Source organism: Setaria italica, chromosome VII (assembly GCF_000263155.2).
Source record: "Setaria italica strain Yugu1 chromosome VII, Setaria_italica_v2.0, whole genome shotgun sequence".
Classification (NCBI taxonomy): Eukaryota; Viridiplantae; Streptophyta; class Magnoliopsida; order Poales; family Poaceae; genus Setaria; species Setaria italica.
In genome coordinates, this window is record NC_028456.1 from 5,175,784 (window position 1) to 5,200,444 (window position 24,661).

At 44.0% G+C, this 24,661-nt stretch overlaps 1 protein-coding gene across 1 annotated transcript; it reads left to right on the forward strand.

Moving 5' to 3' along the window:
* Positions 1-3,135: 3,135 nt before the first annotated feature.
* Positions 3,136-4,889, forward strand: LOC101774812 (ice-structuring glycoprotein-like). The gene is made up of 2 exons (XM_004977701.1): positions 3,136-3,495; positions 4,086-4,889. The coding sequence occupies exons 1-2, from the start codon at positions 3,136-3,138 to the stop codon at positions 4,887-4,889; spliced, it is 1,164 nt and encodes a 387-aa protein (XP_004977758.1).
* Positions 4,890-24,661: the final 19,772 nt, after the last annotated feature.

Here is a 24,661-nt window from a genome sequence, read left to right on the forward strand (position 1 = left end):
ACTTAGGGTCGGGCGAGGTGGAGCTCCTTCCCCAAAGGGTCGGGCTTAGCCAACCCCAGGACCAAGGGTCGGGCGAGGCGAAGTTTTCCTCCCTCAAAGGGTCGGGCTCAGCCGACCCCAGGACTTTGGGTCGGGCGAAGCAGAGTAAACCACTCCTCCCCCACTTCAAGACGACTACTTCACGCAACAAGAGAGAACCAGCATTCATTTCTCAAAATATCGTTCAAAGTACTCGAAAATAACTACAAGGGTACATAAAAGTTCAAGGCTCTTCTGGAGAGACAAACTCCGACATCTTCGACACGATAGGCTCCGCCTCCTCGAGGTACTGCGCATATGCTTCTTCTGTGCAGTTACGAGCCACGCCTCACCAGCCGCCGCCAAGTGTGCCCTCGGGTAGTAGAACTTCACGACTGCAAGGACCTATTTGCAAACAGCTTTGCAGAGTCCCGCCACTTTACTCGAGGCAGCCTTCAATCGCTCGACTAGTGATTGCGGCCCTGCGCCTTCTTCCACGGGGGCTATGGCGTTTACCAAGTCTTCAGCTGCTACAGTTAGCTCCTGGAGTTCGCCTCGGAGTCTTCCCAGGATATGGGCATGATCCCTGCATGCCACGATGGCCATGCAAGCATCACGCCATTCTGCATCTTCCTGTCCCGCTGATGCTCACAAGCAGCCTGTGCTTCCGTCAGCGTGGCCCGAAGACGTTCAGCTTCATCCGCCACTCGGTCGTGCGCATTTCTCCAGTCAAGGACTTGGCTCCTTGCAGCCGCCTCTTGCCTCTTGAGCTCTACAAGACAAAACAAGTTCAACCACAGTCGACTACAATCGGACATACTCGGAGTATGCATAGTTCTCACCTTGATACTTTTTGTTCAGTGACTTGTAGCGGCTCTCCAGTTTTTGCTGCAAGACTGCGTGATCCGTTACCAGGAACCGGGGAGGGTTGGCGACACGCCACCTTCCTCGGACTCGAGCCCCGACCCGGGAGAGGTCAGGAACGTGCCACCTGTCCTGGGCTCGGGTGCCGACCCAGACGAGGTCGGTGATGCTCCACCTGTCCTGAACTCGGAGGCCGACCCCTCCGACCCTGAGATCATGGAGATCGATACGGACCCAGCAGCGGGGTCCGACCCCCCGCCTGACTGGAGAGCCCCGTACCTCGACTACCTCATCTGCGAGACGCTCCCGACGAACAAGACGGAGGCACGTAGGATTGCGCGTCACGCCAAATCCTTCATCATCATTGACCAGGAGCTCTACAAGCGGAGCCACACCAGCATCCTCCAGCGCTGCATCCTGATCGAGCAGGGAAATGCACTGATTCAGGACATCCACGCCGGAGCCTGCGGCCACCACGCCACGCCAAGAACCCTTGTTGGAAACGCCTTTCGGCAGGGCTTCTACTAGCCAACGGCGATCGCCGACGCCACCCACGTGGTCCGCACCTGTGAAGGGTGCCAATTCTTCGCACGCCAAACTCATCTGCCCGCAGAGGCGCTCCAAACCATCCCCATTACATGGCCCTTCGTGGTCTGGGGTCTGGACCTCGTCGGGCCCTTCAAGAAAGTGCCCGGGGGCTTCACCCTCCTGCTTGTCGCCGTCGACAAGTTCTCCAAGTGGATCGAGGCACGACCGGTCGCACAGATCAAGTCTGAGCAGGCAGTACAGTTCTTCACCAACATCATCCATCGATTCGGAATCCCCAACTCCATCATCACGGACAATGAGACGCAGTTCACCGGGAAGAAATTCCTCCAGTTCTACGACGACCACCACATCCGAGTGGACTGGTTGGCCGTGGTGCACCCCTGCATGAATGGGCAGGTTGAACGAGCCAACGGCATGATACTCCAGGGTCTCAAACCATGGATCTTCGACCGCCTCAAAAAGTTCGGCGGCCGGTGGGTCGCGGAGCTCCGCGCGATCCTATGGAGTCTAAGGACGACCCCCAATAGGGCGACTGGCTTCACCCCATTCTTCATGGTCTACGGGTCCGAGGCTATCCTCCCCACTGACCTGGAGTACGGATCACTGAGGGTCAAGACGTATGACGAATAAGGGAACCAAGCATCACTCGAAGACGCACAAGACCAGCTCGATGAAGCGTGCGATGTGGCCCTACAGCACTCGGCCAAGTACCAGCAGGCCTTACGACGCTACCACAGCCGCAAGGTGCAAGGCTGAGCCTTCAACGTCGGCGACCTGGTGCTCCGCCTCGTCTAGGACAACAGAGGTCGGCACAAGCTGACCCCTCCATGGGAAGGTCCCTTCATCGTCGCACAAGTACTGCGGCTAGGCACGTACAAGCTGGCGACCCCTGACGGACAGATCTTGAACAACGCTTGGAACATAGAGCAGCTAAGACGCTTCTACCCTTAGTTTCTGTTTCCATGTTCTATACATAAACACTTCTGTAACTTAGTAATTTACGGAAAAAGGAATTTTGAGTCGATTTCGTTCAAGTTTCATATCGAACTCAGGGATATCCGACCCTGGCCCTGCCTCAGGGCCGCATATCCCTCAAGGGCTATCAGGGGCTCTGGCCCAAGTCACTTGAAATCTTCTCAAAATGCCATTTCTTTCCGAGCTGACCCTCTTCCTAAACTTTTGGGCGTGAAAAGGAGAGACTGCACGAACGGCGTTTAGGCAAGACTGATCGGACTGCGAAAAAACCTACGCCCCAGCGGCTACGGTGCCTTCGCCCATCAGTGCTTACTGACACGCCCGACCCGCGCTCTAAACTTTCCAAATCCAAAAAACAAGAAAGAGGATCGAAAACTTTTTTCGACAATTTATAGAAAAGGCCTCTGTGGCCATCACAAAAACAAGTTCAAAGCCAAACTAAAATATTTACACCTGGGGCGCCTAAGCCCGATACAGCTAACTCGTCCTGGGGTCTTCAGGCGGGACGGCTTCATCCTCCAGAAGCTTCGCCAAGGCATCCGCTGGGTTGAGCACCGACGCGTCGATCTCATCCAGCTCGGCCTCGGAGTAGCCAGCGGCGTACCCCCTGCTCATCCCGGCGAAGTTGATACCGGAGTAGTGGGAACCGAAGACACCGAAGGCCCACCTCACGCTGACACGGAGCGCCTCCAGAGCGATCTTGCGGGTCCGCCGGTACGTCCCGAGGACATGAGTCGCCAACGAGCTCGTCCCCTCCCCCTGGACCACGCCAAGGCCGTCGCAGACAACGCGGACCGCATCCCCCAGGTTGCCGTGCTCGGCGCGCTCCGCGTCGAGAACCTCCCTCAGCCGGGCAAGTTCGTCTGCAAGGCCCATCCAGAAAAACCTGCCAAATCAGAAACCATCACAACACCACAAAGGCAAAGAAACAAGAAGAGCCTTACCCTCGGACCGAGCCTTCAGCTCACGCTCCCGGTCGAGCCCCTGGGCCACGGCGGTCTGAAGCCCTTGCACTTGCACATGGAGTTGACTGACCTCCGCCCCGAGCTCGGCCACCATCTTCTCAACCTCGTCCTTCTGCGCTCGACGGTTTTCTGAAGGGCTTCATGCTCCCCCTTCAGCCGTACGAGCTCCTCGGCATCAAGGCTGGCCTTTTTAGCAGTGGCCTGGAACTCCTCATGATCGAGGCAAGCCTTCTCAACGATGGCCTGGAACTTGTCCTCCGCCCGCCGCGCGTCCTCCCATACCGCCTGCTCGCGCCTTTGCAGGTCGTTGATGACTTGCTGGGCGGCGGCAACCTATGCGGTCAGCTTCCCGGTCCGCTGCCTCTCCGTAGAGAAGCGTTCCCAGAGCCCCCGCTCAAGCCGGAGGAAATCGGACTTCCCCCGGCTGCACTCTTGGAGGGCCTACAAGACAATATATACTCAGTAACAGAGCGACAGGAGGAAAATAACCGTCAGGGAGAACACCATACCTAGCCACCGGGAACGACGACGTCATCCAGCTCCCCCATCACCGAGGACAGGGCAGTGCGGACGTTTGCAAGTCTGCCCTGCACTGCCTGCCACTTGCCCCACTCCTCGACGTCATCCAGCGTGAAGAGGGGTCTTTGCGGGTCATCGCGGGACATCCAGCCCAGGGTAGTCCCACTGCATGCCTTGGGAACGGGATTGACCGAGACAAGGGTAGAGGCCACTCCGACCGCCCCCGGTGCCGCCGTCCCCGACGCTGCCGCCGGGGCAGGCACCGCCGTCCCCGATGCTGCTGGCCTCGTCGACGGCCCCGGCGCGTGCGCCGCCGTCCTTGTCGCAGTTGCCGCGGATGTCGTCGACGCCGACGCACGTCCCAATCCGTCCGCCGCCGCCACCATCTCCGTCGCAGCTACCGGAGCGGGCGTTCCCGTTCCCGCCGCCGTCGCGGCCTTTGTCGTGACCACCGAGGCAGGCGTCCCCACCCCCGTCATGGTCGTCAAAGCAGGCACCCCCACCTCCGCCGCCACCGCTGCCTTCGCCACAGCCGCCGGGGCGGGCTTCCTCGCCTCCCCTGCCACCGCTGTCCCCATCGTGGCCGCGGGGGCGGACTCTCTCTCCTTCGTCGCCATCGCCGTCCCCGTCGCGATCGCTGGGGCAACTGCCCCCGTCTCCACCACCACCGTGAGAGCCGCACACTCCTCCTCCGCCTCGTCGTCGAGGTCTATCACCTCCCCGGTCGGAGGGCCCCCAGGGGCAATGCCATGTCCCACAGGGTCGGCCGAGGAGGCAGAGGGTGGAGCAGGGGTCAGACCCTGCCCCGTGCCCGGCTGCGGCACCACTCCACCGGTTGCCGCCGCAAGAGCCACCTCCGCGGTAGGTTTTGCGGTCTCCCCGGCGACACCGCCGCTTGCTGCCGGCGGGGTCGTGGTCTGCCCTGCGGAGGTGGACGACACCCGTAGCGCCTTCTTCGGCGCAAGCGACGGGATGAGGCCTCGAGGGGTGGCGCTGTGAAACAACAAACAACATTAGCAAGAACGACTCGATGCTAGGAAAGGAATGAGACGCGCGAGGAATTCCACTTACACTCCCCCAGCGCAAGGATGGCGGGTGCGTTTCGCCTCCGAGCCTGACGCCAACCCCGGGGCATCTAGCAACGGCCGCTTGCCGCTACTCCTCTGCTCCTGGGCCGCAGGCAGAGGGATGGGGGTCGGCTTCGTCGACTCTCGAGGTGCGCCCCGCGCCAACCCCTGGGGCACGGCCCCAGAGCTTTGCCGGGTCGAGTCCCGGGCGGGCAGCCCGCTCGGTTTGTCCCCCCGGCCATTTGGGAGCGCTGCTCCCGGATGACGAGCGCGCCCGGCCGGGGGGCTAGAATGAACTCCTCCTCTTCCTCCTCCTCTTCGTCGTCGTCGTCGTCGTCTGATACGACCTGGCCCTTCCGCCGCCGCTGGAACTCCTTGGCGGCCTTCCTTTTCTTCCTCGCAGTCTCCTTGTCCTTGTGTTGCTTCTGCTTCTCAGCAAGGAGACGGTTCTACTGCCGCCGCTCGGCGTCCTCTGGCACTGGCAAACGCGAGTCGACGACATTAGTCATGTGGCCCTGCAGATACGAAAGCTCCGCGTCAGAGCGACGAACCAGGAAACGCAGGAAAAAGAAACGGGCGCATGAAGTCCTCACCAGATCGACAGAATCCTTGTTCGGGCGCATCGGAGGGTGGCCAGGCACCGGGTAATCGGCGTCCTTATCCTCCAGCGCCTCCCGGACTCGCTGCCGAATCTCAGAGGCGGCGAGCACACCTGTCGCAAGGATGGTGCCCTCGGTCAGCGCGCCGGGAGTCATCTCGGCGAGCGAGCGGACCCGGAGCATCAGTGGCGCCACCCTCCGAGCATGGTATGCCCCGATAACTCCGGCCTCGGTCAGCCCCTTTCCCTGTAGGTACTCGATGGCCTGAAGCAAGCCGGTGATCCGCTTCTTCTCCTTCTCCACCAGGTCGTACGACCACAACTCCGGCGCCACTTCAATGATGTGGCCGGTGAACTCCGGCAAGGGGGAGTTAGAGTAGTTCTTCACGTAGAACCACTATTGATGCCACCCCTTGTGGGATGCCGCCGTCTTCATCGCCATGTACTCCTTGGAGCGGGTATGGTGGAGGTGGATTCCGGCGCACCCTATCGGCACCGAGGTTGCCCGCTGCTGGCTCCCTTTCTTCTCGGCCTTCTGGTACAGGCTGACCGCAAAGAAATACTTCCAAAGCGAGAAGTTGGGCTCGATGCCCAGGAACCCCTCGCACAGCGCGATGACCGCCACGATGTGTTAGATCCCGTTGGGATTAAGGTGCTACAGCTCGAGCTTGTAGTAGTGCAGCAGCCCGTGGAAGAAAAGGCTCGGCGGGGTCGCGAACCCTCTCTCGTGGAAGTGGGTGAACGACACAACATAGCCGGCCGGCGGACTCGGCACCTCCTCCATCTCGGGGAACTGCCATTCGCCCCTCTCGGTCCTCTCACAGAGGAGGCCCTTCCTCGTGAGGCCATCGGCGCGCAAGGTGCCGAAGCTTGTGCGCGCCCAGGATCCCATCGCAAAGGGGAGAAAAGCTTGACGGCGGAAGGCGAGGAAGGTTGCAGCGCTGGGCAGAGGAAGACGAACGGTGCGCAAGAAAGCTAAGGGCGCGCGAGGAGGTGAAAAAGACTTGGGGGCAGATTGTGGGCAGAACCGGCGAGGCGGACTCCCCGTCTTATAAGAGGGCGCGTGGGAAGCAGAACAGATGCCCCCATCGCAATAAATGTGGCGCCAGGTACGCCCCGTCACGCCCGCCCTTTTTGGAAATCGTGCGCATGACCTGCTGCAGGAAACATCCTCTCCTCCCTCGTTTCGCGGGTCGGTGCCTTCCGCCACTTCGCCTCCTAGAGAGTAAGCGCGCACAACCTCCTCCGCATCCGGCCCAAGGCCCACCAAAAAGGTAAAAAAGGGATACGGGGCTGAAAATGCCCCTACGGCCCGTTACGATCCAGGGGTTCGAAGGCTGGCCCACCATGGGTTTGACAGCCGCCCCAGGATAACCCCGAGTGAGGGGTGAGAAGGGACGGGCCTGCTAGCGGCCATCACCTGGGTGCACGACAGCCTAGGGCGCCCCGACCTCACATTCGAGTCCGGACCGGTGCCAGAGTTCATGGTTTTTCCCCGAAGAAAGGCAACGAGCCACCGGATCCAATCGAACGGACTCGGGAACCATATGAACTGGCCGGTCAGAATCTGGGGTACGCCACCAGCTTGGCCCGAGCCAGACCCCCCCGAACGGGGACCGGGACCCCACTCGAATCGACCCGTTTGCAGCTCAACGAGCACCACGGTTCGTCTGGCAAGGATAGCGTGGCACGGCTCACACCCTCCGTCTCAGCGAATGGATGCTTGAGGGGTAACGTTCAAAAGTCGACCTGGCCTCCCAACCGGTCTCCTGCAATGAGCGGGAGCTCGGCGGCTGGCTTCCCAACCAATGAATACATGAATGGTCACGACCTAAGGTCTCCGGATGGAAGGTGTCTTACGGAACAATGAGAATCTTCTCACGCCAAGACATCCACAGGGCTCTCCGTCTGGTCAACTTCCCCGGCCAAGCCGAACAAACAACACTTCCCGCCCCTGATTAACTGCGGCTTGCACGACGAGCAGAGATTCCCGACGAACGACGATAACAGCCTCTAGAGGAGCGTCCCCGCTCCACCACAGGCTCGGGGGCTACTGTTGGGGGGAAATATTAATGATCTCCTAATGACCATTAAAACAACAATCATGAAGGCCCAGGCCCACCTGCGGCAATGGCGGCTGCCATCAGCCCAACATAGGAGGGGAGCACCCCGCTCCACCTCGCTCGACCCAGTGCCCCGGGGTCGGACGCTCCCGGCCCCTCGATTGCCGGACTCCGCCTCGCCCGACCCGCGGTCCCAGGGTCGGGAGCGCCCGACCCCTCGCCACAAGGCTCCGGCTCGCCCGACCCAGGGCGTAGGGGGTCAGACTCACCCAGGCCCACAAGATGAGTATCCGCCTCAGGCACAGACTGGAAGGTAAGAGTGCGGATCTCGTGGGCCCCCTGCCGATCTCGCCATAAATGCGCCGCGGTTCTGGCGCGCAGAAAGGCGCCCGCGCCCCCGATGTGACCTGTCACAAGTACCCAAGCACGACCGCACAACACAAACTACAGTGGCTGCGGCTCTCCCTGATTCGCTACAGGGCACTCATGGCCTGCGCCGCCCGGCACAGGAGGAAGCCCCGCCCGTTCTCGCGCCCCGCGCATCCGGCGACAGGGATGCGACGTCCATGTCCCACGGGCCATCAGCAAGATAACAGGATCAGCCGCCTTCCCCGACGGGCACGGATGCCATGACCAAACACCATCATCATGCTTGGCGGCAATGGCCACCAGGGAGATCGTCGACAGGATCCGAACGCAGCCACCCTCTTCCGGTGGACGCGCTGACAAGAACCGAAGGCCGGAGCGGGGGGCGGCGACTCGGGGAGTTGATCGTTCCACTTGTATTGTATTTTACTCGAATTAGCTTATCTCTTTTACTTCTCCTCATGCCTAGCTCATATGTAACCCCGAGCTCCCCTTGCGCTATAAAAGGAGGACCGGGGGTCCTGAGACAGGGGACTCACTCAAGCGAAGAGAAGATACACACTCACCATTAGAGCATCAGTGCACACCCAATAGACTTGGGACCAGCTCCCTCTCTCGCCCTCCTGTAACCCCTGCTACAGATCCCGCGTGGGCAACACGAGCAGCTCCTCATACTGGACGTAGGGCTTTTCCTTGCCCGAACCAGTCTAAACCCCGTGTCTCCCACACCACCATCCGAAGCCTTACGCGCATAAAAGAAATTTACTAGTCTTAGTCTTGATCCACTAATCTTGACAACGACAATATGTATATAATTAGAAAAAAATAGATTAAGTATTTCAATTCATATGGTTGTAGTTCAAAAACCAATCCATGCGTATATACTTAGAAAAATTAGATTTTTTATTTTAAATCAATTGCTTGTACTTCAAAAACTAATCCATGTGTACATACTTAGAAAAATTAGATTACGTATTTCAATTAATATGCTTGTACTTCGAAAACCATTTCATGTGTATATACTTAGAAAAAATTAGACTAAGTATTTCAATTCATTTTCTTCTACATCATAAACCAATCCATGCGTATATACTTAGAAAAATTAGATTTTGCATTTCAAATCATTTGCTTGTACCTGAAAAACCAATCGATGTGTAGATACTTAAAAAAATTAGATTAAGTATTTCAATTCCTTTGCTTGTACTTCAAAAACCAATCCATGTGTACATACTTAGAAAAATTAGATTACGTATTTCAATTAATATGCTTGTACTTCGAAAACCATTTCATGTGTATATACTTAGAAAAAATTAGACTAAGTATTTCCATTCATTTTCTTCTACATCATAAACCAATCCATGCGTATATACTTAGAAAAATTAGATTTTGTACTTCAAATCAATTGCTTTTATTTCAGAAACCAATCCATCTGTAAATACCTAAAAAAATTAGATTGTGTATTTCAATTCAGTTGCTTGTACTTCAAAAACCAATCCATGTGTACATGCTTAGAAAAATATGATTTTGTATTTCAATTCACATGCTTGTACTTCAAAAACCAATCCATGTGTATATACTTAGAAAAAATTAGATTAAATATTTCAATTCAATTACTTGTACTTCAAAAACCAATCCATGTATACATGCTTAGAAAAATTAGATTTTGTATTTCAAATCACATGCTTGTACTTCAGAAACCAATCCATGTGTATATAGTTAGAAAAAATTAGATTACATATTTAAATTCATATGCTTTTACTTCAAAAATCAATCCATGTGTATATACATAGAAAAATTAGACTAAGTATTTCAATTTATTTTCTTCTACATAAAAAACGTATATACTTAGAAAAATTAGATTTTGTATTTCAAATCAATTGCTTTTATTTCAGAAACCAATCCATCTATAAATACCTAGAGAAATTAGATTTTGTATTTCAATTCAATTGCTTGTACTTCAAAAACCAATCCATGTGTACATGCTTAGAAAAATTAGATTTTGTATTTCAATTCACATGCTTATGCTTGTACTTCAAAAACCAATCCATGTGTATATACTTAGAAAAAATTAGATTAAATATTTAAATTCATATGCTTGTAGTTGAAAAACCAATCTATGTGTATATACTTAGAAAAATAAGATTAAGTATTTCTATTCATTTGCTTGTACTTCAAAAACCAATCCATGCGTATATACTTAGAAAAATTAGATTTTGTATTTCAAATCAATTGCTTTTATTTCAGAAATCAATCCATCTATAAATACCTAGAAAAATTAGATTTTGTATTTCAATTCAATTACTTGTACTTCAAAAACCAATCCATGTGTACGTGCTTAGAAAAATTAGATTTTGTATTTCAAATCACATGCTTGTACTTCAGAAACCAATCCATGTGTATATACTTAGAAAAAATTAGATTACATATTTAAATTCATATGCTTGTACTTCAAAAATCAATCCATGTGTATATACATAGAAAAATTAGACTAAGTATTTCAATTTATTTTCTTCTACATAAAAAACGTATATACTTAGAAAAATTAGATTTTGTATTTCAAATCAATTGCTTTTATTTCAGAAACCAATCCATCTATAAATACCTAGAGAAATTAGATTTTGTATTTCAATTCAATTGCTTGTACTTCAAAAACCAATCCATGTGTACATGCTTAGACAAATTAGATTTTGTATTTCAATTCACATGCTTATGCTTGTACTTCAAAAACCAATCCATGTGTATATACTTAGAAAAAATTAGATTAAATATTTAAATTCATATGCTTGTAGTTGAAAAACCAATCTATGTGTATATACTTAGAAAAATATGATTAAGTATTTCTATTCATTTGCTTGTACTTCAAAAACCAATCCATCTGTATGTAGTTAGAAAAACTAGATTAAGTATTTCACTTCATTTGCTTTTACTTCAAAAACCAATCCATGTGTTGATACTTAGAAAAATTAAATTAAGTATTTCAATTCATTTGCTTGTACTTCAAAAACCAATCCATGTGTACATACTTAGAAAAATTAGATTACATATTTAAATTCATATGCTTATACTTCAAAAATCAATCCATGTGTATATACATAGAAAATTAGACTAAGTATTTCAATTCATTTTCTTCTACATCAAAAACCAATCCATGCGTATATACTTAGAAAAATTAGATTTTGTATTTCAAATCAATTGCTTTTATTTCAGAAACCAATCCATCTATAAATACCTAGAAAAATTAGATTTTGTATTTCAATTCAATTACTTGTACTTCAAAAACCAATCCATGTATACATGCTTAGAAAAATTAGATTTTGTATTTCAAATCACATGCTTGTACTTCAGAAACCAATCCATGTGTATATAGTTAGAAAAAATTAGATTACATATTTAAATTCATATGCTTTTACTTCAAAAATCAATCCATGTGTATATACATAGAAAAATTAGACTAAGTATTTCAATTTATTTTCTTCTACATAAAAAACGTATATACTTAGAAAAATTAGATTTTGTATTTCAAATCAATTGCTTTTTATTTCAGAAACCAATCCATCTATAAATACCTAGAGAAATTAGATTTTGTATTTCAATTTCAATTGCTTGTACTTCAAAAACCAATCCATGTGTACATGCTTAGAAAAATTAGATTTTGTATTTCAATTCACATGCTTATGCTTGTACTTCAAAACCAATCCATGTGTATATACTTAGAAAAATTAGATTAAATATTTCAATTCATATGCTGGTACTTCAAAAATCAATCCATGTGTGTATACTTACAAATATTAGATTAAGTATTTCAATTCATTTGCTTGTACTTCGAAAACCAATCCATGTGTATATACTTAGAAAAAATTAGATTACATATTTAAATTCATATGCTTGTACTTCAAAAATCAATCTATGTGTAGATACATAGACAAATTAGATTAAGTTTTTCAATTCATTTTCATCTACTTCAAAAACCAATCCATGCGTATATACTTAGAAAAATTTGATTACGTATTTCAAATCATATGCTTGTACTTCAAAAACCAATCCATGTGCACATACTTAGAAAAATTAGATTTTTTATTTCAATTTATTTGCTTGTACTTCAAAAACCAATCCATTTGTACATACTTAGAAAAATTATATTATGTATTTCAATGGACATGCTTGTACTTCAAAAACCAATCCATGTGTATATACTTAGAAACGTTAAGTTCAGTTCCTATGCTTGTACTTCAAAAACCAATCCATATGTATTTACTTAAAAAAATAAGATTATGTATTTCAATTCATTTGCTTGTACTTCGAAAACCAATCCATGTGTTTATACTTAGAAAAATTAGATTTAGTATTTTAATTCATATGCTTATATTTTGAAAACCATTTCATGTGTATATACTTAGAAAAAATTAGATTAAGTAATTTCATTCATATGCTTATACTTGAAAAAATAATTCATGAGTATATACTTAGAAAAATTAGATTAAGGATTTCAATTCATTTGCTTGTAGTTGAAAAACCAATCCATGTGTATATAGTTAGAAAAATTAGTTACGTATTTGAATTCATATGCTTATACTTCGAAAACCATTTCATGTGTATATATACTTAGAAACAATTAGATTTAGTATTTCTATTCATATGCTTATACTTCAAAAAATAATTCTTGCGTATATACTTAGAAAAATGTGACAGCCCTAGTAACTAAGCAACTAAATTAGGGAAACATCGAAGTGATTAAGATGCAAATCAAAGCTAACTCCAATTGCTGAGAGTTAAGGTCCAAAAATACCTCAGATTTTGAACCAAGTGTTAAAACTCCCTCTTGTTGAGAATCACTTGTGAAGTAGATAAAAACAAATTTTATATAAGAACTTGAATTTTGGCCAATATAATAGTGGTAGAACTTTTCAAGTTGAACACCTTCCACTCCCAGCACTTCTTCTGATTTTGAGCAGAGAGTATTCCAAATTGAGTAGACGATCGGTCAAATTTCAAATCCAATTCAAAAATAGCTTTGAGCAACGTTTCACCAAAGATCCTGCCATCTTACCTCCAACTTCGTCGAGCTTCTCCTTGTTGATCTTTATAAAAGTCATAGCACATACCTTGTTGCCGAACTTTCACTTTTGAAAGTTAAACCGCGTAGTTCGAACTTGGTGTGAGAACACGCGTTAAACACGACACCTTCGCCACAACACGCATCACGAGCATCATCATGCATATTCAAGTATCATGAACATCTTTTTGTGCATCGTTAGCCTTTATAAGCATCATTTGTGCATAAATGAGTGTTTTGGCCATGCATTGTTATGTGCTCAGAATTTTGTTATTTATCAGTGAAAAATCAAATATTTGAAGGAACCCCAATTTATTCCGTACAACTGTGATAAAAAATATTTTATTCAAATACTAGACACCATTTAGTGATTTTACAATATTTTTACCAAATTTTTCAGAGACGTTTTCTTGGGTTAAAAATTCATTTAAAGTTCAATTTTAGCTGTTTTGTTTTGACGATTGTGTGCAAACCATAAAATCTTTTGACTTGATTCCTGTTGCATTGGATTCTTCGTGATTTTATATTTCCAATGAGTATTTTTGGAGAATTTTTGGACATCTGTAGCTAGGTCGTTTAAGGGAGCAAAGTTGAACCGTTCTATTTTTACCGCAGGCCCACTTGGCTATCTTCTTCTACCTCCCTCCTCCCATCTGTCCGCCCCCCCCCCCATTGGCACAGAGCACAAAGTTCGCCGGATTGGCCATCTTGGGTGTACCAGCAAGGCCTCGTCCGCCCATAGGCCACCAAGGTATCTCCCACGTGACCTCCCTTGTCTCCTTGCCCTCCATTGGCGCGTAAAAGCACCCCCGGAGGGAGTAAACCCAGGAATGTGCGCCACCAGGCCACCATCCACAGCAGCTCATCATCGCGGCCAATAGGAAAGCAACAACGCTGTGTCATCCTTATCTCCTCGCGCCGTTCTTATCCTCGCCGCTCCCGGCCTATAAAACGAGCCGCTAGCTTCCCATACGCACCAAACCTCCATTGATAGTACACCAGGCTCCACATTCCCCATTGTTTTCCGGCGAAATCCGCCGCCGTCGGAAGGTCCCGGCTCGATTCCTTGCAGCTAGAGCCTCTCCTTGACGTTGCGCTTCCATTTTGCTACTTCCCGGCCTCCCTCCCTCGTCGGACAGTCCCCCCCACGGCGAGCTCCTCCGCCGTCCGTTCTGCCGCTCCAGGAACTCCCTGTGCGCCACCCCTCCTCGTCAACAGACCATGCTGGTGAGGCTCTCGCACCCCGTGCGCTGCCCCTCTCCCTCCCCAAGCCATGTCCCTTCCCTTCCCCCTGTTCTCGGCCGGCCCCCAAGTGCCCAGGCGTCATCTGTGTCCCGTGCCAATGATCTGTTTGCGTGGGGGCCCTCATTGGAGAAGAAGAAAGAAGCGTAGGGGGTTATGGGTGAAATCCAGGGAGTTTTGCGCGATTAACCCGTAGACCTGGGGGCTAGATTGCAAGATTGTCTCGGTTTTCTTTATTTTCTAGATCTAAAAAGGCTGCAAATTTGGAAATTTGTAGTAAATTGTAGAAACATTGTAAAATAGCAAATGAGGACTTTTTGGAATCCTTGTGAGAAGAATTATGCAGTAGAGTCATAATATGATATATGTTAGTAGAAAGTTTCTGATGTTTTTATTTATCCTTGCAAAGTGCTTTTAGAAATCCTTTTAAGTTGGTTAGATGCATATCTTGAGTTATAGAAGTCCAAAAGTTGTGATTCCAGTTGTGTTAGTCTTGTGATGAACTCTCTAGCTAAGAAAAATATTGAAAATGCTAGTTGTGTACTGTTTTTATCATGTTTTTATTTAATCTTGATAAATAGGCAATTTTTAGCGTGTTGGCTTGTCTTTTTCATATCTAAAGTTGGTGGTGCTCCAATTTCTGTGGAATTTTTATGGTAGGCTACAAATGATGCTCTTGTGCTGTGGTAAATATTTCATATTGATTGGTGCATGTTTCACTGAGTTATTGATTTAACTTATTTAATGCTTGTTATGTGATTTATAAATATTAGGAGTGTCTAAAAATAGAAAGTATAGTTCCACTACCTTTTTATAATGTTGTTCTACCATAATAACATATAATATGGCTATGTGTTTATAGAAAATGATGATCTTTAGAATTATCTTGCTTTTACATGCTTTCTTGCAAGAGCAATTTGTCTTTTTCATAGCAATTAATTTATAACACTTGAGCTTGTGAGATTTATATGATAGCCATGTTTTGATAACATCTACCACTCACAAAAATCTCAGCTTCAAATGAGATGTTTGCCACATCACCTATAATTAATATATATATATGCTTACTATATAATTGGATAATGAAAGTTTGCTAGTAAATGCATATATTTAAGTCATGTGATGCTTTTAATAGTTGTTTTTGAGGGGTATGTATGATGCTAAGTTATGATAAGTAGTGGTTAAGCTTTGAATATAACTCATATGTATGCTCTCATGTTAATATAACAACTGCTTATATAAGTTCTTCACCTTTACTTTAATTCTTGCTTAAGGTATTTAGGGTGTTCCATGTTACCTAAATCTAATACTAATTAACTATGTCCATAGTAGTTGTGAGCTATGTATTAACTTAGGCATATGTTACCTTGTTAAAGAACTCAATGAAGAACCTTGTTGCATATGTGCTGAAATGGCTGCTAGAGTGTTTCTGTTGTGGCAATGTTTTCGAGATGATAATGATGTTTTCTATAAATATGGTGAATACAAAAACTGTAGGTAACTTCATAATATATCTTGTGTTAAATGTTCATGACCATAAGCCTGATGGTTTAGAAGCTATAGATTTTACAAGTTCATTATCAGGTTTTGCGTGCTCTATGTATAGGTCTGAATGATTGTGTTGTTTGACTTAGCTAAGCTTTGAATCATGTCTTGAGGATAGTAGAATAAGTGTAGGGTTTTCCATGATATTTCCAAACTATTAAAGATCACCCTTTTTGGTGGTCTACATCTCCAGTTATGTGCTTGTGAAGTGGAATAACAGAATCTGTCCTAATCTGGACAGAGATGTCTTCTTTGTGATGTTTGACCTGTTTAACTTTGGTTTTAGCTTGTGGTGTTTATAACAAAGTTGTGCATGGTTTGTGAAGATTTCTAAAAAGTCTATAACCACCTTGTTGTGAAAACTAGAACTCAACTTATTGCTGTCTTAATTTGCATGTCAGTTTTCTGTCCTTGTTTGTACAGATCTGCTTATTGGTGTGTTTTCACCTTGTTATTTATTGGATCATCTTTTGGTGTGAATAACAGAGTTTTTGATAATTTCGTTAAATTTACAGAAAGTTTAGGATCACCCTTTTTGGATGCTTATATCTCTAGTTATAGCTAAAACAAGTGACTACTGTGCTGCTGTCCAGATTTTGTGAATGTGCTTAAGTTATTAGCTTTAACTTGATGTTACCTTGTGTGTTTGTGAGTTAGCTCATATCACTATTAGAGTTAACTTGATCTACCTAAGAATCTTATAAATGTGTTATATAATGTTGTCAAGCACTTAACTAATAAATGATCATGTATGCATGTTGCTACAAAATAACCTTGCCGCATAGCTTGCTAGAACCTTAGTGATGTTGGTGTGTGACTTGCTTGTGTATGAGTGGTTTAAAAACAATGTAATATACTTTTATCACCTTCAACTTGCTGGTTGTGTGATGCACTTATGTATGCCATGTTGATAAGCACCATCACCCTAGTTCTTGTATGATGCTATGCTTAATTGGCTCTTGAATGTTAATTGCTTGCAATAGCTTGACTTGAGTTAACTAGTGAGCCATACTTGTTATGCTTGCTATCTCTATGGAGACTTGAGTGATAGTTAGTTAAATAACTTGCTCTCTAAGTACTTATGTCTTGCATGATCTTATGTTTGCCTTGAATACTTTTGTGTGATGCATCTCATTTTACCGTTCTTCGTATTCATGCTCTTGCATCTTGCATCTCATCTAGATACGCTAGATAAACCACATGAATGATGTGATGATGGAACCGAACTCGAAAACGGTGAATGGTGGACTTATCCCGAAGATGAAAGGACTAAGCAAGTGCCGAGATGGGAGATGCTCGCCAAGCGAGTGTCGTCTAACAAACACTAACCTAATGTGGATTCCAGGCAAGCCCCAGAGCATATCCCGGTTTTCTAAACTTCTGCAATGAATTATGTTGATTATGATTGTCAATTTAAGTTACTAGGCGTTGTCTGAAACCTTAGATGCATGAACTTAGTACCCTTTTGATCTGCACACTAGCATGATAAGTCGTGTAGATGCAATGCTTAATAGGACACGGTAAAAGTCGAGTGATTTTATGTCACTCATGAGTTATAGGAGTTGTTTGTTTACTTACGTTACAACCATAAAGATGATGGGCGGGGCAGGGCCTTGTGAACTATTTTGGTGGTTGGTGGATTGCTCTGTCTGTCTAAATGAAATTGGACTAAGGTCAAAACGTGTTGGCATTCGTGATCAAGTATTTGAAAGTACTAATCTCATACCTAGTATGGGATAGGGAAGCCTAGTACCTGATTGAACAAGGGCGTGGCATACCATCCGGCTATCCTTGGAACGTCGTTCCCATGGTGCATCATGTGGGTGCAAGTTCGGTCATAGTACGGCAAGAGGCCGGGACTATGAAGCATTGCAAGCTAAAGGAAGTTGGCCCTGACACGTGCCTAAGGGATCAATGGGAACAGCTGACAAATGAAGCGACCCTTCGTGGTGCGTGGATGTTGTGAGATTAGGGCCTTGTTTAGTTGCCCAACTTTGGGGTGCCAAAATTACTGTAGCAACACTGTAGTGTTTCGTTTGTATTTGTGAATTATTGTCCAAATATTGACTAATTAGGCTCAAAAGATTCGTTTCGCAAAGTACAACAAAACTGTGCAATTAGTTTTTGATTTCGTCTACATTCAGTACTCCATGCATGTACCGCAAGTTTGATGTGATGGGGAATCTTCTTTTTGCATAGTGCCAAAGTTGGGATTTTGGAGTGAACTAAACATGGCCTAGGTTTGCCATGCATGGTTAATAAATTCGAATCGATTCGTCTGCCTCTCACAGTTCGGGACTGCTTGATCGCTATTCTGCACTGAGTAAAGATGGAACATGAGGTTATTAATCTTGATGTTTGTTCTCTAATTGTTTGGAAACAATGTTGCTTAGTATAAGTTGCCAACTTAGAATGGTTAATGAACTTAGAACTTGAGCTAAAATATTGAAAGTAAGGACCAACGTTAGGCATTTGGCAAAAACAAACCCACAGCTAAAAAGCCTTGCATGTCTAGGAGTCGGTGGTGTAGTTATCACCTGTCAGGTCAGTCTTGTTGAGTATTAGTTGCTCAGCCTATTTGTGGCTTAACTTTTCAGGTAATGTCGATAGTGTGATTGCTGGCACCACTTGGCCTACTCAGCTCCCTCCAGGCTGGACAGTCGAGTGGGATCCCTCCTCGGACGGCGAGTGCAGGGATCATTGATGTCATGATTGGCTTCGTCATGATATTGTGTATCGACGTTTAGCTTCCACTTGTTTACATCTTCGTGTTTATCACCTTGCAACTTGTTTGAATTTCGAAAACTCTAATGTAATAAATTGTTGAACTATGTTAATGTGATGGGAATGTTGTAATCTCTGTGCTACTCACCTTCGTGTGAGCAATGCTTCTCTATCCTGAGTAAGTGGTTTATCGGATGAAATCTGACGGACGACCAAGTTGAGTTGCTTAAAGTGCATGATCGCGTGTCAGGCGACTTAAGTGCATTTTAGTCAGGTTAATTTGAGCGGTTCCGTCACAAAAAATTAGATTAAGTATTTCAATTTATTTGCTTGTACTTCCAAAACCAATCCATGTGTATATACTTAGAAAAATTAGTTTACGTATTTCAATTCATTTGATTGTACTTCAAAAAACTATTCTTGTGTATATACTTAGAAACATTTGATTACGTAGTTCAATACCTATGCTTGTACTTAAAAAACCAATCCATATGTATATACATAGAAAAATTAGATTACATATTTAAATTCATATGCTTGTACTTAAAAAATCAATCCATGTGTATATACATAGAAAAATTAGATTAAGTATTTGAATTCATGTGCTTCTACTTCAAAAACCAATCCATGTGTATATATTTAGAAAAGTTGGATTACATATTTCAATTCAGATGCTTGTACTTAAAAAACCAATCCACGTGTATATACATAGAAAAATTCGATTACATATTTAAATTCATATGCTTGTACTTCAAAAATCAATCCATGTGTATATACATAGAAAAATTAGATTAAGTATTTCAATTCATTTTCTTCTAGTTCAAAAACAAATCCATGTGTATATACTTAGAAAAATTAGTTACGTATCTAAATTCATATGCTTGTACTTCAAAAACCAATCCATGTGTATATAAATAGAGAAATTAGATTAATTATTTCAACACATTTTCTTCCACTTCAAAAACCAATTCATGCGTATATACTTAGAAAAATTAGATTACATATTTCAAATTATTTGCTTGTACTTCAAAAACCAATCCATGTGTACATACTTAGAAAAATTAGATTTTTTATTTCAATTCATTTGTTTGTACATCAAAAACCAATCCATGTGTACATACTTCAAAAAAATTATATTACATATTTCAATTCACATGCTTGTACTTCAAAAATCAATCCATGCGTATATGCTAAGAAAAAATTAGATTAAGTATTTGAATTCATTTGCTTATACTTCAAAAACCAATCCATGTGTACATACTTAGAAAAATTATATTAAGTATTTTAATTCATTTGCTTATATTTCGAAAACCGTTTCATGTGTATCTACTTAGAAAAATTAGATTAAGTAATTTCATTCATATGCTTCTTCTTCAAAAAATAATTCATGTCTATATATCTAGAAAAATTAGATTAAGTATTTCAATTCATTTGCTTGTTCTTCAAAAACCAATCCATGCATATATACTTAGAAAAATTAGTTACCTATTTCCATTCATATGCTTATACTTCGAAAACCATTTCATGTGTATATATACTTAGAAAAAATTAGATTAAGTATTTCAATTTATATGCTTATACTTCAAAAAACAATTCTTGCTTATATACTTAGAAAAATTAGATTAAGTATTTCAATTTATTTGCTTCTACTTCTAAAACCAATCCATGTGTATATACTTAGAAAAATTAGTTTACGTATTTCAATTCATATGCTTGTACTTCAAAACCCAATCCATGTGTATATACTTAGAAACATTAGATTACATAGTTCAATTCCCATGCTTGTACTTCAAAAACCAATGCATATGTATTTACTTAGAAAAATAAGATTATGTATTTCAATTCATATGTTTGTACATCAAAAACCAATCCATGTGTATATACTTAGAAAACATAGATTAAGTATTTCAATTCATTTGCTTGTACTTCGAAAACAAATCCATGTGTATATAACTAGAAAAATTAGATTACATATTTCAATTCATTTGCTTGTACTTCGAAAACCAATCCATTTGTATATACTTAGAAAAATTAGATTACGTATTTCAACTCATATGCTTGTACTTCAAAAACCAATCCATGTGTATGTACTTAGAAAAGTTGGATTACATATTTCAATTCATATGTTTGTACTTAAAAACCAATCCACGTGTATATACTTCGAAAAATTAGATTACATATTTAAATTCATATGGTTGTACTTCAAAAATCAATCCATGTGTATATATAAAGAAAAACTAGATTAACATTTAAATTCATTTTCTTCTACTTCAAAAACCAATCCATGCGTATAGACTTAGAAAAATTAGATTTTGTATTTCAAATCATTTTCTTGTACTTCAAGAACCAATCCATGGGTACATAGTTGGAAAAATTAGATTTTTTATTTAAATTTATATGCTTATACTTGAAAAAACAATTCTTGTGTATATACTTGGAAAAATTAGATTAAATATTTCAATTCATTTGCTTGTACTTCAAAACAAATCCATGTGTATATACTTAGAAAAATTAGATTACGTATTTCAATTCCTATACTTGTACTTCGAAAACCATTTCATGTGTATATACTTGGAAAAATTAGATTAAGTATTTTGATTCATTTTCTTCTACTTCGAAGACCAATCCATGTGTTTATACTTAGAAAAATTAGAATAAGTATTTTAATTCATATGCTTATACTTCGAAAACTATTTCATGTGTATATACTTAGAAAAAATTAGATTAAGTAATTTAATTCATATGCTTATATTTTAAAAAAAAAATTCTTGTGTCTATACTTACAAAAATTAGATTAAGTATTTCCGTTCATTTGCTTGTACTTCAAAAAGCAATCCATGTGTATATAGTTAGAAAAATTAGATTACGTATTTTAATTCATATGCTTGTACTTCGAAAACCATTTCATGTGTTTATACTTAGAAAAAATTAGGTAAAGTATTTCAATTTATATGCTTATACTTTCAAAAACAGTTGTTGTGTATATACTTAGAAAAAATAGATTAAATATTTCCGTTCATTTGCTTATACATCAAAAACCAATCCATGTGTATATACTTAGGAAAATTAGATTACGTATTTAAATTCATATGCTTGTATTTCAAAAACCAATCCATGTGTATATACTTAGAAATATTAGATTTAGTATTTCAATTTGTTGATGCTAGATTTTGACACGTATGGAATCGGCGTCAAGGAAAGAAAGGGCTGGCCGATGCGGCAGATTAAAAGGTCACGATTGAGAATCGGCCGATTGGTGCTATAGTTGGGGATCGGCCGATTGGCACTTCAATGTTTTGGTGGACGGAGTTGGTGGAGATCGGCCGATTGGAAGGTTGGAGTAATTGGGCCAATATGGGCTTAAAGTGGGTCAGAGGAAGAAGATAAAGAAGGATTGGCCTGTGGGAGTACAATAAACAACTTCGATACGACCTGTGTTTGTAAATATTCGTTTTGGTTTAAAATTAGAGATAGATCCTAGTCGGTTAGGAAATTGGTTGTAACAGGCTATAAATAGCCATCTTTGGAGATTTGTAAAACAAGACATCAATCAATACAAACAAATCTACTTTTTCATCGCACTTTACTTTCAAGTCGGCGACTTTGCCAATTCTTTTCTTCTTTCACGAGTTCGTATGGGTTGGCAGGGCTGCATCGACACGATCTCCGGCCGATTCTGTAAGTTCCGTTTATCGAGTAATATCTAAGCTTTAACTTCGGGCGCATTGTTGTTGTTTCGTTTAGATTTATTCACAAGTTATCGATATTTACTAGAATTATAGGTTCTATCTGTTGTTCTAGTTTTATCACCAGTTATGCAGCTTGGGATTTGAACTGTTGGTTTTGTTATTGTTATTCATCGTTATCATATAGCCGATTAGATCTGTTTCAAGTGTTGCTTTCGTAGCCTTGTTTAGTTTACTCTAGTAGTTTCCTTCGCAATCGCTACGTGGTTGTCGGCTGTACTATAGCCGATTATCTTCATATAGCAAATCGGCCGATTCGCTCATACGCTTTTCGAGATCGGAATCTTTAGCCGATCGGAACCCTTGAAATTTGACACGTTTTCTTCCTTGCCAATCAACAGGTCAGATTGGCTAGCATGCCGCGTGAACTGCACCAGGGCAATTACCCGAACAGGAGCTAAGCCGATTCTCCCGGGTCGTGTGTCCGACGCTGAGGGTCAATCGGCTAACTTTTAGCGCCAACACACTTTTGGCACACTCAGTGGGACCACTTCAACCTCCAACATGTCGAAAGCTGCCGAAATCTCCGAAGACAACGTCATCAAAGTGACGGAAGAAGATCTCAAGGACGACCAGAAATAAGAGTTGGCAAAGCAAATGGAACAATACAGGAAAACGTGCTTGCAATCTTTCAGCCGTACCAGGAGCGGGGAGACCGTCAAGAAAGCTCCTTTTCCAACTCCCCGCCAGATGACCATTGCTAAGGATTCGGCCAAGATGTCCGACATGATCCAACAGTCTGTCTACCAGGCCTTCATCGATCAATCCCCGATAATGGCCAACACGGTGTACAATGCCGTCATCAGCTCTCTGGCCAACGGCGTATCTCAAGGATATCAAGGGCCAGCGTACACACTACCCATCGCAGCCCCAGTTAAGAGCTTACCGGGCACATCTCAATCGGCTCCTCAGCCGATGCCGACACAACATGGAGGACACAACACTTCACCGCCTTCAATGCATCCACGATACAATGGTGCGCCATGCTTTTAATCACAAGCACCGCCGCAGCCTGCTCAAGTTTCCTCCATGCAATCATTGCCATCAAACTCAGTGCCTTGGGGGGGCACCATCGACAACGGCCGTTCTCGATCAATCGGCCGGTTATGGAGGCTCTCCGATCCAGGCACCATTCCAGTTGGCCATCCGGCCAACGTTCCACAGTATCAACTGGCCACGTCAGAAATCGGCCAGGGGGCATACGCTGCTGAGGCACTCCGAAGTGCGGCACCGATGATATTGTACGATGAGATGGCCGGTTCACTACGCCATCAAATGTCAACCGCTCAGCTGGCCACGTTACCATAGAATCCGCCGTACGCTTTGGTTCAGCACCCGGTCATCCCGCCGCCGATCCACCAACATGTGTCGATTCCCCAGCCAGTAATTCAGCAACAGCAAGTAGACTGGACGGCAAGGATAGCGGAGGTGATCCAAGATCAATTCGGATTGAAGCCAAAGGTACAAACTTACACGTACAAAATGCCATACTCGCCTGCCTATGATCTGCTGCCGTTTCCCCATCGGTACAAAGTCCCCGACTTCACAAAGTTTTCAGGGCTGGATGACACCTCAACTGTGGAACACATAAACAGATTCATCATCCAATGCGGGGAGGCAGCTACACATGATGCCCTGCGGGTGTGTCTATTCTCATCGTCCCTGTCCGGGTCGGCTTTCCAGTGGTTCACTATGCTGCCACCCAATTCCATTGTCACCTGGGCTGACCTGGAAAAACAGTTCCACAAATACTTCTACGCGGGAGTCCATGAGATGAAGCTCTCAGATTTAACCAGCCTCAGGCAGAGGAGCGATGAGCCCGTAACCAATTATGTGCAAAGGTTCAGGGAAGTCAGAAACAAATGCTACACCCTGGTCCTGACCGATGCGCAGCTGGCCGACATTGCCTTCCAAGGCCTCCTGCCACATATCAAGGAGAAATATGCTTCCCAGGAGTTCGAGAGCCTGAGTCAGATCGTCCACCGATTGTCCGGTTAAGAAGTACGCCCCTTTGATCAGCGAAGAAATTTTTAGAAGAAGGTGGCATACTTAGAGGGATCTGAATCTGAGGAGGAAGTGGAAATTGGCCTAGAAGAGTGGGTTAAAGGAAAAAAAGCCGATATCGTGTCCTTTCGGGAAAAAGGAACCGGAGGCGTTCGGTTTTGACACATCAAAGGCCGACAAAATTTTCGACCTACTTCTCCAAGAGGGGCAGATCAAACTCTCACCCTATCATACGATCCCATCGGCCGAGCAGCTAAAAAAGATGAAGTATTGCAAACGGCACAATGCCACGTCCCATGACACGAACGAGTGCAAAATCTTCCGCCAGCAGATACAATCGGCCATCGAGCAAGGCAGGCTAAA